This window comes from Nerophis lumbriciformis, linkage group LG28 (genome assembly GCF_033978685.3).
Source record: "Nerophis lumbriciformis linkage group LG28, RoL_Nlum_v2.1, whole genome shotgun sequence".
In the NCBI taxonomy this organism is placed as follows: domain Eukaryota; kingdom Metazoa; phylum Chordata; class Actinopteri; order Syngnathiformes; family Syngnathidae; genus Nerophis; species Nerophis lumbriciformis.
In genome coordinates this window covers 27,418,067-27,433,023 of record NC_084575.2, presented here as the reverse complement: position 1 = coordinate 27,433,023, position 14,957 = coordinate 27,418,067, and the positions used below count along the sequence as shown (strand labels likewise).

The 14,957-nt window shown below is 41.5% G+C and overlaps 1 protein-coding gene across 7 annotated transcripts in view; it reads left to right on the top strand.

Annotated features, from left to right (window-relative positions):
• The window catches only part of LOC133571015 (band 4.1-like protein 1), a 252,318-nt gene that overhangs the window by 226,549 nt on the left and 10,812 nt on the right, over positions 1–14,957 (top strand). For 4 of the 7 annotated variants that reach the window (XM_061923964.1, XM_061923963.1, XM_061923967.1 and 1 more), the window contains 3 exons: positions 6,551–6,601; positions 7,213–7,569; positions 7,853–7,972. In XM_061923964.1, the coding sequence (XP_061779948.1) occupies positions 6,551–6,601; positions 7,213–7,569; positions 7,853–7,972 (528 nt within the window). The remainder of the gene's footprint in view (positions 1–6,550; positions 6,602–7,212; positions 7,570–7,852; positions 7,973–14,957) is intronic. The other 3 variants (XM_061923965.1, XM_061923970.1, XM_061923969.1) reach the window with 3 other exon arrangements.

Sequence of the window (14,957 nt, the reverse complement as noted above, 5' to 3'; positions counted from 1 at the left end):
TATGCTCCCTAGGTAGTTGCAATGTAGCGTCTTAGATACTGTATAGGTATACCATATATTACAAAAGGTAGCTAATTTATCGCGAGTGTGATACCATCCCAATGAGATCAAAATTGTTTGTTTTTTATTTAAAGCACTTTGCTTAATAGGATTACCGTATTTTTCGGACTATAAGTCACAGTTTTTTTTCATAGTTTGGCCGGGGGTGCGACTTATACTCAGGAGCGACTTATGTGTGAAATTATTAACACATTAGCATACCTGCCAACTTTTGAAATCAGAAAAACCTAGTAGCCAGGGTCCAAGGGCCGCAGACCCCGGTAGGTGGGGGGTTCCTTCGCCCCCCGACGCAAAATGATTATTAGCATTCAGACAGGTTAAAATGTTGCTAAAACCATCACTTTTCTATCAGTCACAGTGACTCTTCAAAACAAAAATATTACAGCAAAAATCATATGGGTTGATTAACATGTTTATTCTGTAAGGTAACTTCAATAGTTTGAAATTATTTTGACAGTTAATGCCAGTTATCCTGTCAACCTTTCACAAGACTTCAATTTGTTAATTGAAAGTATAAACAGTATAAACACTTTTTACAGTAAACAAATGGTAAAACAGTACTAAACAATTCCATTAAAAAAAAATTGGTGTCATTATTAACTTTCTGTCCAAGCTTGTATAATCTACTGCCTTGTTCAATTGTAAAAAATATTCTTTGCCTAAAATTCACATTTCTATCACAATTATCATACTGTAAACATGGTAAGCTAACTTCATTAAAATTAATAGTCCTGTCAATAGCATGGAATTACAATTCAAATGTAGTTTTTTTGTAAGCCTTTCAAAAGAATTCAAAATATGAAAAATTAATGAAAATTAATTTAAGCCATCAGACACTTGAAAAGTGGCACATCACATCTCTAATGTAATCATTTTAACTTTTCAACAGAAATAGCACTGCAAAAATATTAAGGACATACTTCTGTATTTTGGTAGTTATGCTGTCAACATTTAACAAGATTTCTTCAACTTGGACTTGAAAGCATAAATAGTATAAACACTTTTAACAGTATAACAGTACTAAACAATTCCAATAGATAACATTGGTGTCATTACCTTTTTGTTTGCTCAATTATTGCCTCCGTAAATAAAACTTTGGCATTTATCACATCCAAAGAATCTGTTTGGGCGACGAAAAACGTTGAAAGTTTTCCACTTGTATCGCTAGCAACGGCATTAGACTTGTGTTTTTTTGTCCCAACGTGGTCTTTTACATCGCTAATTCCTCCGTGTCCGATCGAAAAATCTTGTCTGCACAAGGTGCAATTCGCGTAGTTTTCACCCTTTTTGGAACGGATAATTATTCCCGGATAGGCTTTTGAATATTCTTCACGGAATGACTGCAGTTTTCTTTTCGGTTTAAGACTCGTTTGCGATTTTTCTCCGGCTGATTCCATGATCGTTCGCTCGTTTGGAAACAATGGCCTCGTGCTTGGCAGCGGTGCTATAAATAGCCTCGCGCATGGCATTCGGAATGGCTCGATAGGAAGTTACGGGAAGCAGTGTCGATTGGCATTGTTGTTACGCGATTTCGTGAATAAAACTTAAAAAAAATTTTTTTTTTTATTAATGAAAAACCTTTTTTTTTATCACTGCAACCGTAACCCGGAATAGGTTGATGAAAACCGTACTAATTACGGGAAAACCGGAGTAGTTGGCAGGTATGCATTAGCGTAAAATATCAAATAATATTTAGCTCATTCACGTAAGAGACTAGACCTATAAGATTTAATGGGATTTAGCGATTAGGAGTGACAGATTGTTTGGTAAACGTATAGCATGTTCTATATGTTATAGTTATTTGAATGACTCTTACCATAATATGTTACGTTAACATACCAGGCACGTTCTCAGTTTGTTATTTATGCCTCATATAACATACACTTATTCAGCCTGTTGTTCACTATTCTTTATTTATTTTAAATTGCCTTTCAAATGTCTATTCTTGGTGTTGGCTTTTATCAAATACATTTCCCCCAAAAATGCGACTTATACTCCAGTGCGACTTATATATGTTTTTTTCCTTCTTTATTATGCATTTTCGGGCGGTGCGACTTATACTCCGAAAAGTACGGTAGTATGAGTTATTTTGTCTAAACGTTATATTATAAATACAATTCCTCATAGTACACAATTCAACGAAAACAGTTCCCTCTGATTGGCTCTGACCAGGAGGCGTAGACCTTTTAAAGTGACCAATCAGAAAGGAGAGGAGTTGTAGAGGTCGTGTATTCAGTGCCAAAAAAGGGTGGAACACCGTATGCATAGAGATACAAAGAAACACATCGCGTGCGTGGTTTTTACATGCGAGGATTTTGGCATTGTTTTGACGCCATACCTTGAATTGATTAATGTGGACCCCGACTTAGACAAGTTGAAAAACTTGTTCGGATGTTACCATTTAGTGGTCAATTGTACGGAATATGTACTGTACTGTGCAATCTACTAATAAAAGTTTCAATCAATCAAACCTCATAACATTTTCACAGACTTCTTGATGTAGGTCAATTTGTAGGCAGAGCCCCTACTGTACCTCCTTGCACAAAGGAGAAGATAACGGTCTTGCTATTGACTGTGTGCCTTTCTGTGCTGCCCCTCCAACTTTCCTGGTGTTGCAGAGGGGTTAGTGCGTCTGCCTCACAATACGAAGGTCCTGAGTAGTCGTGAGTTCAATCCCGGCCTCGAGATCTTTCTGTGTGGAGTTTGCATGTTCTCCCCGTGACTGCGTGGGTTCCCTCCGGGTACTCCGGCTTCCTCCCACCTCCAAAGACATGCACCTGGGGATAGGTTGATTGGCAACACTAAATTGGCCCTAGTGTGTGAATGTGAGTGTGAATGTTGTCTGTCTATCTGTGTTGGCCCTGCGATTAGGTGGCGACTAGTCCAGGGTGTATCCCGCCTTCCGCCCGATTGTAGCTGAGATAGGCTCCAGCACCCCCCGTGACCTCAAAGGGAATAAGCGGTAGAAAATGGATGGATGGATGGAACTCTGGCCAAGATCTTCAGCTCTCGCTGGATCGGTTCGCAGCCGAGTGTGAAGCGACTGGAATGGGAATCAGCACCTCCAAGTCCGAGTCCATGGTTCTCTCCCGGAAAAGGGTGGAGTGCCATCTCCGGGTTGGGGAGGAGGTCTTGCCCCAAGTGGAGGAGTTCAAGTACCTCGGAGTCTTGTTCACGAGTGGGGAAAGAGTGGATCGTGAGATCGACAGGCGGATCGGTGCGGCGTCTTCAGTAATGCGGACGCTGTATCGATCCGTTGTGGTGAAGAAGGAGCTGAGCCGGAAGGCAAAGCTCTCGATTTACCGGTCGATCTACGTTCCCATCCTCACCTATGGTCATGAGCTTTGGGTCATGACCGAAAGGACAAGATCACGGGTACAAGCGGCCGAAATGAGTTTCCTCCGCCGAGTGGCGGGGCTCTCCCTTAGAGATAGGGTGAGAAGCTCTGTCATTCGGGGGGAGCTCAAAGTAAAGCCGCTGCTCCTCCACATCGAGAGGAGCCAGATGAGGTGGTTCGGGCATCTGGTCAGGATGCCACCCGAACGCCTCCCTAGGAAGGTGTTTCGGGCACGTCCGACCGGTAGGAGGCCACGGGGAAGACCCAGGACACGCTGGGAAGACTATCTCTCCCGGCTGGCCTGGGAACGCCTCGGGATCCCCCGGGAGGAGCTGGACGAAGTGGCTGGGGAGAGGGAAGTCTGGGCTTCCCTGCTTAAGCTGCTGCCCCCGCGACCCGAACTCGGATAAGCGGAAGAAGATGGATGGATGGATGGATGGATGGATGGAACTAGTATTTCATCCCCACACCTAGCATTGCTGTGGGATATATACAGCAAACCGACTGGTCATAACCTTTATGGACGTATAATCACAGAGGAAGTGCACTACCTGGGCAACTTTAACAGGCGACATACAATAGGGTTCGAAAGGACGTGTGATTGCGCAATGCATTGTGGGGCGGTACCCATTTTTGTTCGGCCAAAGCTTAGGTTTACATGGCTGTACTGTACCCGCGGTAATGTGAGAGAAAGCAAGCTTTGAGTAAGCTGACGCCATTGTCGAAGACAAACTTGTATGTATTTCGTCAAAAAAGTCAGTTTTTATACCGGTGAAGAATTTTTGAATGCTCCTCCAATCAATTTGCGCGTAATCTACGACTTTCATCTCTTATGTGTCCGAGATGGAGTAAGGTTGCTCACCCTTATTTTATAAGCAGGTTTCCCCTCAAAAAACCCCCAACTCCATTATTTATTTATTTATTTATTATTTTTTTAAATTAAATCAACATAGAAAAAAACACACGATACACTTTCAACTAGTGCAGGGGTCGGCAACCCAAAATGTTGAAAGAGCCTTATTGGACCAAAATTACAAAAACAAATCTGTCTGGAGCCACAAAAAATTAAAAGCCATATTACATACAGATAGTGTGTCATGAGATATACATTGAATTAACATGACTTAAAGGAAACTAAATGAGCTCAAATATAGCTACAAATGAGGCATAATTATGCAATATGTACATATAGCTAGCCTAAATAGCATGTTAGCATCGATTAGCTCGCAGTCATGCAGTGACCAAATATGTCTGATTAGCACTCCACACAAGTCAATAACATCAACAAAACTCACCTTTGTGGATTCATGCACAACGTTAAAAGTTTGGTGGACAACATGAGACAGAAAAAGAAGTGGCATAAAACACGTCCTAGAAAGTCGCAGAAAGATATACATGTAAACAAACTAAGGTGAGTTCAAGGACTGCCAAAATTAGTAGGACAAAACGGCGCTCGCCAAATACTCGAATCAGTGAAGCATGTTTAATATAAACAGTGTGCTTTATAACAATTAGGGAGGTTTGTGTCATGTTTGTCCTCCTACAGAAACCACATTAAAACAAAAAATAGATTTTTTTCCCCCTCATCTTTTTCCATTTTTCATACATTTCTGAAAAAGCTCCAGAGAGCCACTAGGGAGGCGCTAAAGAGCCGCATGCGGCTCTAGAGCCGCGGGTTGCCGACCCCTGAACTAGTGCATCAACCCAAAACAAAAACCCTCCCTCCCCCATTCACACTCATACACACCCACTCACACAAAAGGGGTTGTTTCTTTCTGCTACCCAATATTCTGGTTCCCACAACATGGACAACACTTCTGCAAGGGACACAACACAGTCCCTGAAGCACACTTGATTGTTTGTGCTGCTGGTCCACTAACATTTTCATTTAATTACTTTTTTCTTTTTTCTCCCTTATGTAATTATTTGTATATTGTTTTACTTTCCTTTTTATCCAAGAAAATATTTATTTATCTTATCTATAAAAAAAAAAAAAAAAAAAAAGGAAAAAAGGACCTTATCTTCACCAGACCTGGTTGTAAATGAAATTAGCTTCGTTTAAAGTTTTTTTTTTTTTAAACCAGGTCCAGTCCAGATAATGTCCAAGTCCTTCATTCATGTACACTGAGAAAAAAAAAAGAAGAAAATTTTGGAACACAACAGATTGCATATAATCTATAAACAAAATTACATTTTCAAAAAAAAAAAAAAAAAATGTATGTACAGTCCATTATTACTTATAAATACTATGATCACTGCGCTACTTCTCCGAAAATAATACTGATTAATTTTTGTACGTACCTATGACTAAAACTAAACAAACATTCTTTTTCCCCAGAGTAATGTTATTTGTAGCCCACAGCTAGCTTTGCTAACGCTATCAGCCTACTCAATGCTATGTGTGAAACTGAATAAAGCATGCTCTGATTCAGACGTACCAGTCTGAAAATGCTCTGCGATGACGTTAAAAGTGATGTTTGATTGAGTGAGATTTGCCGTCTCTATTAGCTCACGCTGGAATTGAGAACAATCTCACAATTGTTTGTTTTTTCCTGAAGCGATTATGACGATTTTTGCAGTAATGAAACCGCACGTTCACTCCGTGTTTTTAACATGTTAAAGAAAAGAACACAACTTCAGCACAGTCTTGCATTCAGCAATTATTTACTTTTTAAATTATATCTCAATTCTGTGCACTGCTGCTGGAATTTTAATTTTCCTGAGGGAACTCTCCTGAAGGAATCAATAAAATACTATCTATCTATCTCTCTATGTAATAAGTTATTCAGAGGCCAGCATGACCCGAAATGTATTGCGTTTTAATACGTCACACTTTCAATCCCTGTCAGTCTGTGAAATAGTGAAATATATTTCTCAATTGTTCTTCATTAGTCAGGTTATTATCCTTGAAGTGCGTTTCTTTTATTTTTTTAATAGAAATGGTTTTCATTCATGCTCAATTTTTCTGTTGGTTGTACGCAAAATGATTTGCTCCATGTGCATTTCTTCACCTAACTGACGGTTTGCTTTGTGTTCATCCACTAGTAACCTTGAATGTTTGCGTCCTCTTCATGAGAAATTTGTGTTCTGCTTGAGGGCCTAAGTCAACTTCAACTTATTCAAATTTGCTCTCTCCTCTGCTTCCACCTGCAGGAGCCCGTCCCTGCTCCCTTTGTTTATGATGAGCCGTTCGCTAATTTCAAGGTTGTTCATTTGTATTCAAACCCATTCTCATTCACTGCACCCCTCATTGCTACCACTTAAGGTGAAATTGCATGAATTTCCAATTTCTGCAGACTCGTTTTCCCGAGGCTAAAATGACTTAAATGTGTTGCCTCTCATTGACTGTTCAGTGGCCGTTTCGAGATGAGCTTAAATTGAATGTGGGTACTAAAAAGTCTTGTATTCATCTGTTGCTGGAATATTTAATTTGTAATGTTTACTGAAGTTAGAATTAAATCCCTTTATTTGTGCTTGATTCTTGGTGTGTCGTCCTATTAATTTAACCTGAACTTATAGGATTTAGTAATGTAGCTAATGTCATTATGAGGGATATTACTTTCATAACCATTCTATTTAATCAAAACCGATTGAGTTTGAGCTTAATGTGCCATGGCGGCAATTTGGATTCAATTATTCACACACTTTCAATGGTCCTTCACATAATATTTACAGTATCCTGTAAAGTGAGTGAATCTACAGTGACTATGTCAATGTGAAGCCCAATATGAAAGTTGCATCCATGCCATTATCATAACATTTTTACCAAGGGTCTGCAGTAATCTAAGAGTGGCGACTATCTGTACCCCTCCCAGAAGGAGTTGAGTGACAGCAGGCTGCAGGCAGCTGTAGCCAGTGAAGAGGAACAGCAGCAAGACACCATGGGCTGCATAAGGCAACCTCATTTGGGAATTGAACGCAAGTGCTCCAGCATGACAGTCAGCTCCACGTCGAGCCTAGAGGCCGAGGTCGACTTCACCGTCATCACGGATCTCCACCCCTGCATTGAGGACACGGCGAAAGGCGTGTCCGATTCAGGAGAGGAGCGGCAGCCCGAAGTCGGACGGGAGGACTTTGAGGAAACGTCCCAGTTCTATTCAGCACATCTCATGGGTTCAAGGGACAAATCTCCCTTAGAGGATAAACTTCCTGAAGAGGGACTTTATCATGAGGTAGTCAGATGAATGATTTCATCTTTCATCAGCATTTCCTCATGGATTCATCCTGCCTGCCTGCCTGCCTGTCTGCCTTTCAATGTTTTATTTTGGTGTGTTTTATGAATGTTTTGTCCAAGTTGATTTGCAGATCTGTTACCTGTTCTTTTTATTGCCTCTACCATTTCATCACTTCATCAATCATACTTTGTTGGAATTGCAACACATCCACGTGATTAGTTTGTCATTATTTATACTCTCAATCACAACTTGACTGTTTGTGTAATTTTGTTTTTCACAGCCACCCGTCGCAAAGAGAGACGCCGGTGCTGCGAGTATGGCCCAGATGCTGAAAAGGGCCGACTCCAAGACAGAGTCCCATACTAATGGATCAGAGGCTCAGATGAGCGTCTCACCACAGGTAAGTCAACATCAGTATTATACAAGCCACAGCGGTCTTGGTTAGTTGTTATTAGAGATGCCCGGTTTGCGGGCACAACCGCGGAGTCCGCGGATTATCCGCGGATCGGGCGGATGAAATAAAAAAAAATTAGATTTTATCCGCGGGTCGGGTCGGGTCGGGTGGTTGAAATAAAAAAAAATTAGATTTTAAATAGATTCAGGCGGGTGGCAGTTAAACCAATTCGGAAATATATATACATAGTTAAATGTTGTTACCCACATACGAAAAACGAGCAGGCACCTGCTGCATATGCCACAACAGAAGAAAAAAAAAAAAAAAAGAGATGGACACTTTTACGGAGCGGAGAAGGTACGCCTCGCCAGGGTCCGGGACCGAGGCCCCTTCCCCCGAGAGGGCCCCACCGGGAGCCGTAGCTGAGGCGATCCGCGAGAAGGGCCCGACGCACGTCCAGGGTCACCACCGCGCCCACTGCACTGACACCCCGCCTCGGCCGCCTTCGCCGCGGCCGGAGTCACGCGCAGCAGGTAAGCAGCTTACCTGCCCGCCACCCTCGTGGCCGGGGGCTCGTAACAGGGGTCACTCCGCGCGCTCCGCCCGCGCAGCTTACCTGCCCGCCACCCCTGTTGCCGGGGGCGCGTAACAGGGGTCACTCCGCGCGCAGTGCGCTCACGAAAGGGGTGGGGCTCACCCTGGTTGATATAGACAGCAGCTAGGACGGTGGCCATGGAAGTTGGAACCCGCTAAGGAGTGTGTAACAACCCACCTGCCGAATCAACTAGCCCTGAAAATGGATGGCGCTGGAGCGTCGGGCCCATATACCCGGCCGGCAGCGAGACGCGCTTGGAGGTGCGCTCAGCGCGGCTCCCATATGATTGCGCACTGGTGTGCGTCTGGGTCGTGACAGCGTGGCACGCGAATGTCTGTGCTGCATTGGATCAGTCTCCTTTCTTTAACAGGCAAAAGCTTTATAACCTCACTAATGCCTTGCATCGTCTATATTAGATATATAACAACGGGCGGGTGCGGGCGGATGCGGTTCTGATCAAATGTTAGATCGGGTGGCTTGCGGATGGTTGACGACTTTCTGATGCAGTTGCGGATGAAATAATTGCCTATCCGCGCATCTCTAGTTGTTAGGCTCCATGCAAGCAAAAGTTGGGGTTCCGAGCCACAGTGAAGCCTCTAAGATTTGACTAAAAATCTGGTGTCTTAGTCGCCAGCATTAGCATATAGATTGACATATATTTGTTTCCCAAGCGCGGGAACAAAGAAGTGTGAAGGGGAGTGCTGAGAAAAAGAATTGGATGGCATTCATCCGACTTGTCCAGGGTGTACTCCGCCTTCCGACCGATTGTAGCTGAGATAGGCTCCAGCGCCCCCCGCGACCCATAAGGGAATAAGCGGTATAAAATGGATGGATGGATAATCAAAAACATGACATTAGCCGACTTGGGAAGCAGTTAAAGCATAGCACTGTTAGTCTGCACTAGGGATGTCCCGATCCAGGTTTTTGCACTTCCGATCCGATACCGATATTGTTTTTGCATTTCCGATCCGATACCGATACTGACCGATACTGGCCTATCCGAGCATGTATTAAAGTTTAAAGTTATTTAGCCTACTTAGTTGTCAGAATCATGTTGAAAAGGGTTTTAGTACTCTTGATAACAACTAGCCAGCTGAATTAGGGGAGTGTGAATAATACACAATGGTTGGTAACAAGAAACTGACCTGTTTATTCAAGGATTAACACAAAATAGACAAAATTATACATGACAAACAGAAATGGCATCATTGAAACTAGGGCTGGGCGATATGGCCTTTTTTTAATATTGCGATATTTTAAGGCCATATTGCGATACACAATATATATCTCGATATTTTGCCTCAGCCTTGAATGAACACTTGATGCATATAATCACATCAGTATGATGATTCTATGTGTTTTGATTGATTGATTGAGACTTTTATTAGTAGGTTGCACAGTGAAGTACATATTCCGTACAATTGACCACTAAATGGTAACACCCCAATAAGTTTTTCAACTTGTTTAAGTCGGGGTCCACTTAAATTGATTCATGATACAGATATATACTATCAGATATATACTATCATCATAATACAGTCATCACACAAGATAATCACATTGAATTATTTACATTATTTATAATCCAGGGTGTGGAGGGGGGCGCCGGATGTAAGTGTCAAAAAGACAGCCAAAAGAGTTTGATATGAGAATAAATCTAAAGTTAAAATATAGGGTAGGTTCACCTGCCTCTGGTTAGTAGTTGGCACGCTCACCTGCTGTCGAGCACTAATCAGAGAGCTATTTATTCACCTTTCTCGCCACGCTCAGTCTGGCTTCGTTGTTTGCTGTATGCAACAGGCACAGGAGTTATTTCTTGTTTCTATGTTTCTTGATTCCTGTGCTAAGTTTGTACCTTAGCTTCACGTGCGATCGGCAGCTTCCTGTTTTTTGTATGTGTTATGATTTACGAAGATTAAATCATGTTCCTACCTGCATGCTTTGTCCGGAGTGGTCCGTCTGCATCCCGAGAGAACGAACCCCTCAGTAAGATGCGACCCCCACGTGACAACTGAAGCACAATGAGTTGATAAAAGCCAACCAAGGACATTAAAATAACATTTAAACCATCCACATTTATCCATGAAAATATGGAGAGGCTGCTGATGGATGGTGTGTTTGATGTAGAAGCAGCTGGAAAGAGATACAGTAGAAGTCAGCTTTTCAATTCAATCCAATCCATCCATTTTTTCTACCGCTTGTCCCGTTCGGAGTCGTGGGGGGTGCTGGAGCCTATCTCAGGTGAATTCGGGCGGAAGGTGGGGTACACCCTGGACAAGTCGCCACCTCATCGCAGTACCAACACAGATTGACAGACAACATTCACACTCACATTCACACACAAGGGCCAATTTAGTGTTGCCAATCAACCTATCCCCAGGTGCATGTCTTTGGAGGTGGGAGGGAGCCAAAGTACCCGGAGGGAACCCACGCAGTCACGGGGAAAACATGCAAACTCCACACAGAAAGATCCTGAGCCCGGGATTGAACTCAGGACCTTCGTATTGTGAGGCACATGCACTAACCCCTGTACCACTGTGCTGCCCCCAATCCAATCCAATCCACTTAATTTATATAGTACATTTCAAAAAAACAATAAAAGTTCCACAAAGTGCTGCACAGGAGTTAAGACATACATACAAGGAGAGTCAGTAATATACAACATTTAACTATAAAATAATAAATACATAAAATACATTAAAGAAAATAAAATAGACTAAAATCCCACAACTCTCATGCTGGTTTACAAGCCAAAGAGTAAAAACATGTTTTAAGACGTGATTTAAAACTCAATAAAGAAGAGCCGTCCGAATAGCAAGAGAGATATCGTTCCAAAGTTTTGGAGCTACAGCAGAAAATGCACAATCCCCTCTGGATTTTAAACGGGTTTTTGGGACGACAAGAAGAAACTGTTTAGCAGACCTCAGAGACCTTGTGGGGGTGTACATTTTTAAAAGGTCTGACATATATTGTGGCGCTAATCCATTGAGATATTTAAAATAAACAATAATATTTAAAGGGGAACATTATCACCAGACCTATGCAAGCGTCAATATATACCTTGATGTTGCAGAAAAAAGACCATATATTTTTTTAACCGATTTCCGAACTCTAAATGGGTGAATTTTGGCGAAATAAACGCCTTTCTAATATTCGCTCTCGGAGCGATGACGTCACAATGTGACGTCGCATCGGGAAGCAATCCGCCATTTTCTCAAACACCGAGTCAAATCAGCTCTGTTATTTTCCGTTTTTTCGACTGTTTTCCGTACCTTGGAGACATCATGCCTCGTCGGTGTGTTGTCAGAGGGTGTAACAACACGAACAGGGACGGATTCAAGTTGCACCAGTGGCCCAAAGATGCGAAAGTGGCAAGAAATTGGACGTTTGTTCCGCACACTTTACCGACGAAAGCTATGCTACGACAGAGATGGCAAGAATGTGTGGATATCCTGCGACACTCAAAGCAGATGCATTTCCAACGATAAAGTCAAAGAAATCTGCCGCCAGACCCCCATTGAATCTGCCGGAGTGTGTGAGCAATTCAGGGACAAAGGACCTCGCTAGCACGGCAAGCAATGGCGGCAGTTTGTTCCCGCAGACGAGCGAGCTAAACCCCCTGGATGTCTTGGCTCACACCGTCCCAAAGATGATCAAGAGAAGAATATCGACCCTAGCTTCCCTGGCCTGCTGACATGAGGGTATGTCTACAGAATATATTAATTGATGAAAACTGGGTTGTCTGCACTCTCAAAGTGCATGTTGTTGCCAAATGTATTTCATATGCTGTAAACCTAGTTCATAGTTGTTAGTTTCCTTTAATGCCAAACAAACACATACCAATCGTTGGTTAGAAGGCGATCACCGAATTCGTCCTGGCTTTCTCCCGTGTCGCTGGCTGTCGTGTCGTTTTCGTCGGTTTCGCTTGCATACGGTTCAAACCGATATGGCTCAATAGCTTCAGTTTCTTCTTCAATTTCGTTTTCGCTACCTGCCTCCACACTACAACCATCCGTTTCAATACATTCGTAATCTGTTGAATCGCTTAAACCGCTGAAATCCGAGTCTGAATCCGAGCTAATGTCGCTATAGCTTGCTGTTCTTTCCGCCATGTTTGTTTGTGTTGACTTCACTATGTGACGTCACAGGAAAGTGGACGGGTGTATATAACGATGGTTAAAATCAGGCACTTTGAAGCTTTTTTTAGGGATATTGCATGATGGGTAAAATTTTGAAAAAAACTTCGAAAAATATAATAAGCCACTGGGAACTGATTTTTAATGGTTTTAACAATTCTGAAATGGTGATAATGTTCCCCTTTAAAATGAGTAATACAATTAACTGGGAGCCAGTGAATAAATGCTAAAATGGGGCTAATGTCTTCATGTTTTTAGTGCCAGTTAAAAGGCGAAGAGCAGCATTTTGGACGAGCTGCAATCGAGCGATTGAGGCCTGGTTCATTCCAACGTAGAGGGACTTGCAGTCGTTCAAACTTGATGGAATGAAAGCATCAATTTGGGCATGGATTACCTGCTCAAAGTCGTTAAAAGATAAAACTGATTACATTTTTGCTAAAAGTCTTAAATTATAAAAACTGGATTGTACAACGGAGTTAATCTGCTGTTCCAATTTAAAATCATTGTCCAACTTAAAACCAAGATTTGTGACTGAGTTTTAAATATAAATAAATAGGGGTCCAGGTCACTGGGGTGAGCATTCTGTTTTACTTTTGAGACAAATAAAATGATTTCCGTCTTGTTCTCATTTAAGTTTAAGACGTTTACAGCCAACCATGCTTTTATGTCCTCAAGACAATTTAAAAGTGATTTTAAACATGTGTCACTTTTCATTTTTAAAAGGGACATAGATTTGCGTATCGTCAGCATAATGATGATACAATATATTATATATTTTTTAAATATATTTTTTTAATGTGCAATTAAGTAAAGGCTGTACATTATTATTACATTACTTCATAAAACTACTGTCATTGTTTGTAGTACATTCTATTGTTTTGTTTTTCACACAATATTATCTAAACGTTTTTCTTTTTACCAGCTGCATCACCCAACTAATTCATCTTGTGAGCTGCGGCACCACTCTGTCTCTTAGTCATTTCTTACTACTTTGTACTTTTTTGTATTTAAAAAAAAAAACATCACTGCACCATACTTGCAGTGAGTAACATTTTTAATATAAGTTGTGCCAAAAATGTAAAGGAAACTGACGTATTAAAAACACGCTTATTTAATTGAACTTAGACTCTGCTGTTTTATGACGTGATAAATCACAGGAAGTTATTTTCTTACGTTAAATGTGGCCAAAGTCACACATACCGTATTTTTCGGAGTATAAGTCGCGCCGGAGTATATGTCGCACCGGCCGAAAATGCATAATACAGAAGGAAAAAAAACATATATAAGTCGCACTGGAGTTTAAGTCGCATTTTTTGGGGAAATGTATTTGATAAAACCCAACACCAAGAATAGACATTTGAAAGGCAATTTAAAACAAATAAAGAATAGTGAACAACAAGCTGAATAAGTGTACGTTATATGAGGCATAAATAACCAACTGAGAACGTGCCTGGTATGTTAACGTAACATATTATGGTAAGAGTCATTCAAATAACTATAACATATAGAACATGCTATACGTTTACCAAACAATCTGTCACTCCTAATCGCTAAATCCCATGAAATCTTATACGTCTAGTCTCTTACGTGAATGAGCTAAATAATATTATTTGATATTTTACGGTAATGTGTTAATAATTTCACACATAAGTCGCTCCTGAGTATAAGTCGCACCCCCGGCCAAACTATGAAAAAAACAGCGACTTATAGTCCGAAAAATACGGTAATATTTTTAAATGGCAAAGAGCAATTTGTCATTTTTTGAGTCTGCGGTGTTAAAGCAGTGGTTTGCAATGTCTGGCAACCGCCTGAATGAAGTTAGTGTAAAATCTTGAGGGTGTCTCTGGGTTTAAGACTTTCACAAAGATAAGATGACCCCCTCAAGTGCTTTTGACCTGAGGAGCAGTTGTGAAAGGATTTATATTCATCACCGAGTAAAGAATTCTGCAAGCATCCACTTAGGTTGTCCTCCATGACCTTCCAGGTGTTTGTGTTTGCTGAAGTCTGCAGTGCATTCAATCCCTTTTAAAGAATACATGTGTTCCATCCTAGAATTTCTGCTCTGTCTGTTGGTCTGTCTTTGTTGTGGAAGCAAATGAGCAGATTTATGGCTCAGTGGTTCCTACAGTAATACTACTGCTTTACATGTTTTGGGTTAAAATCTTAGCTGTATCCTTTTTGTCTGGAGTGGCATGCTCTCTGTGTTTCGTTGGTTTCTCTCTTGGTAATCTCTTCCTCTCACAGTTCAAAATGTTGGGTT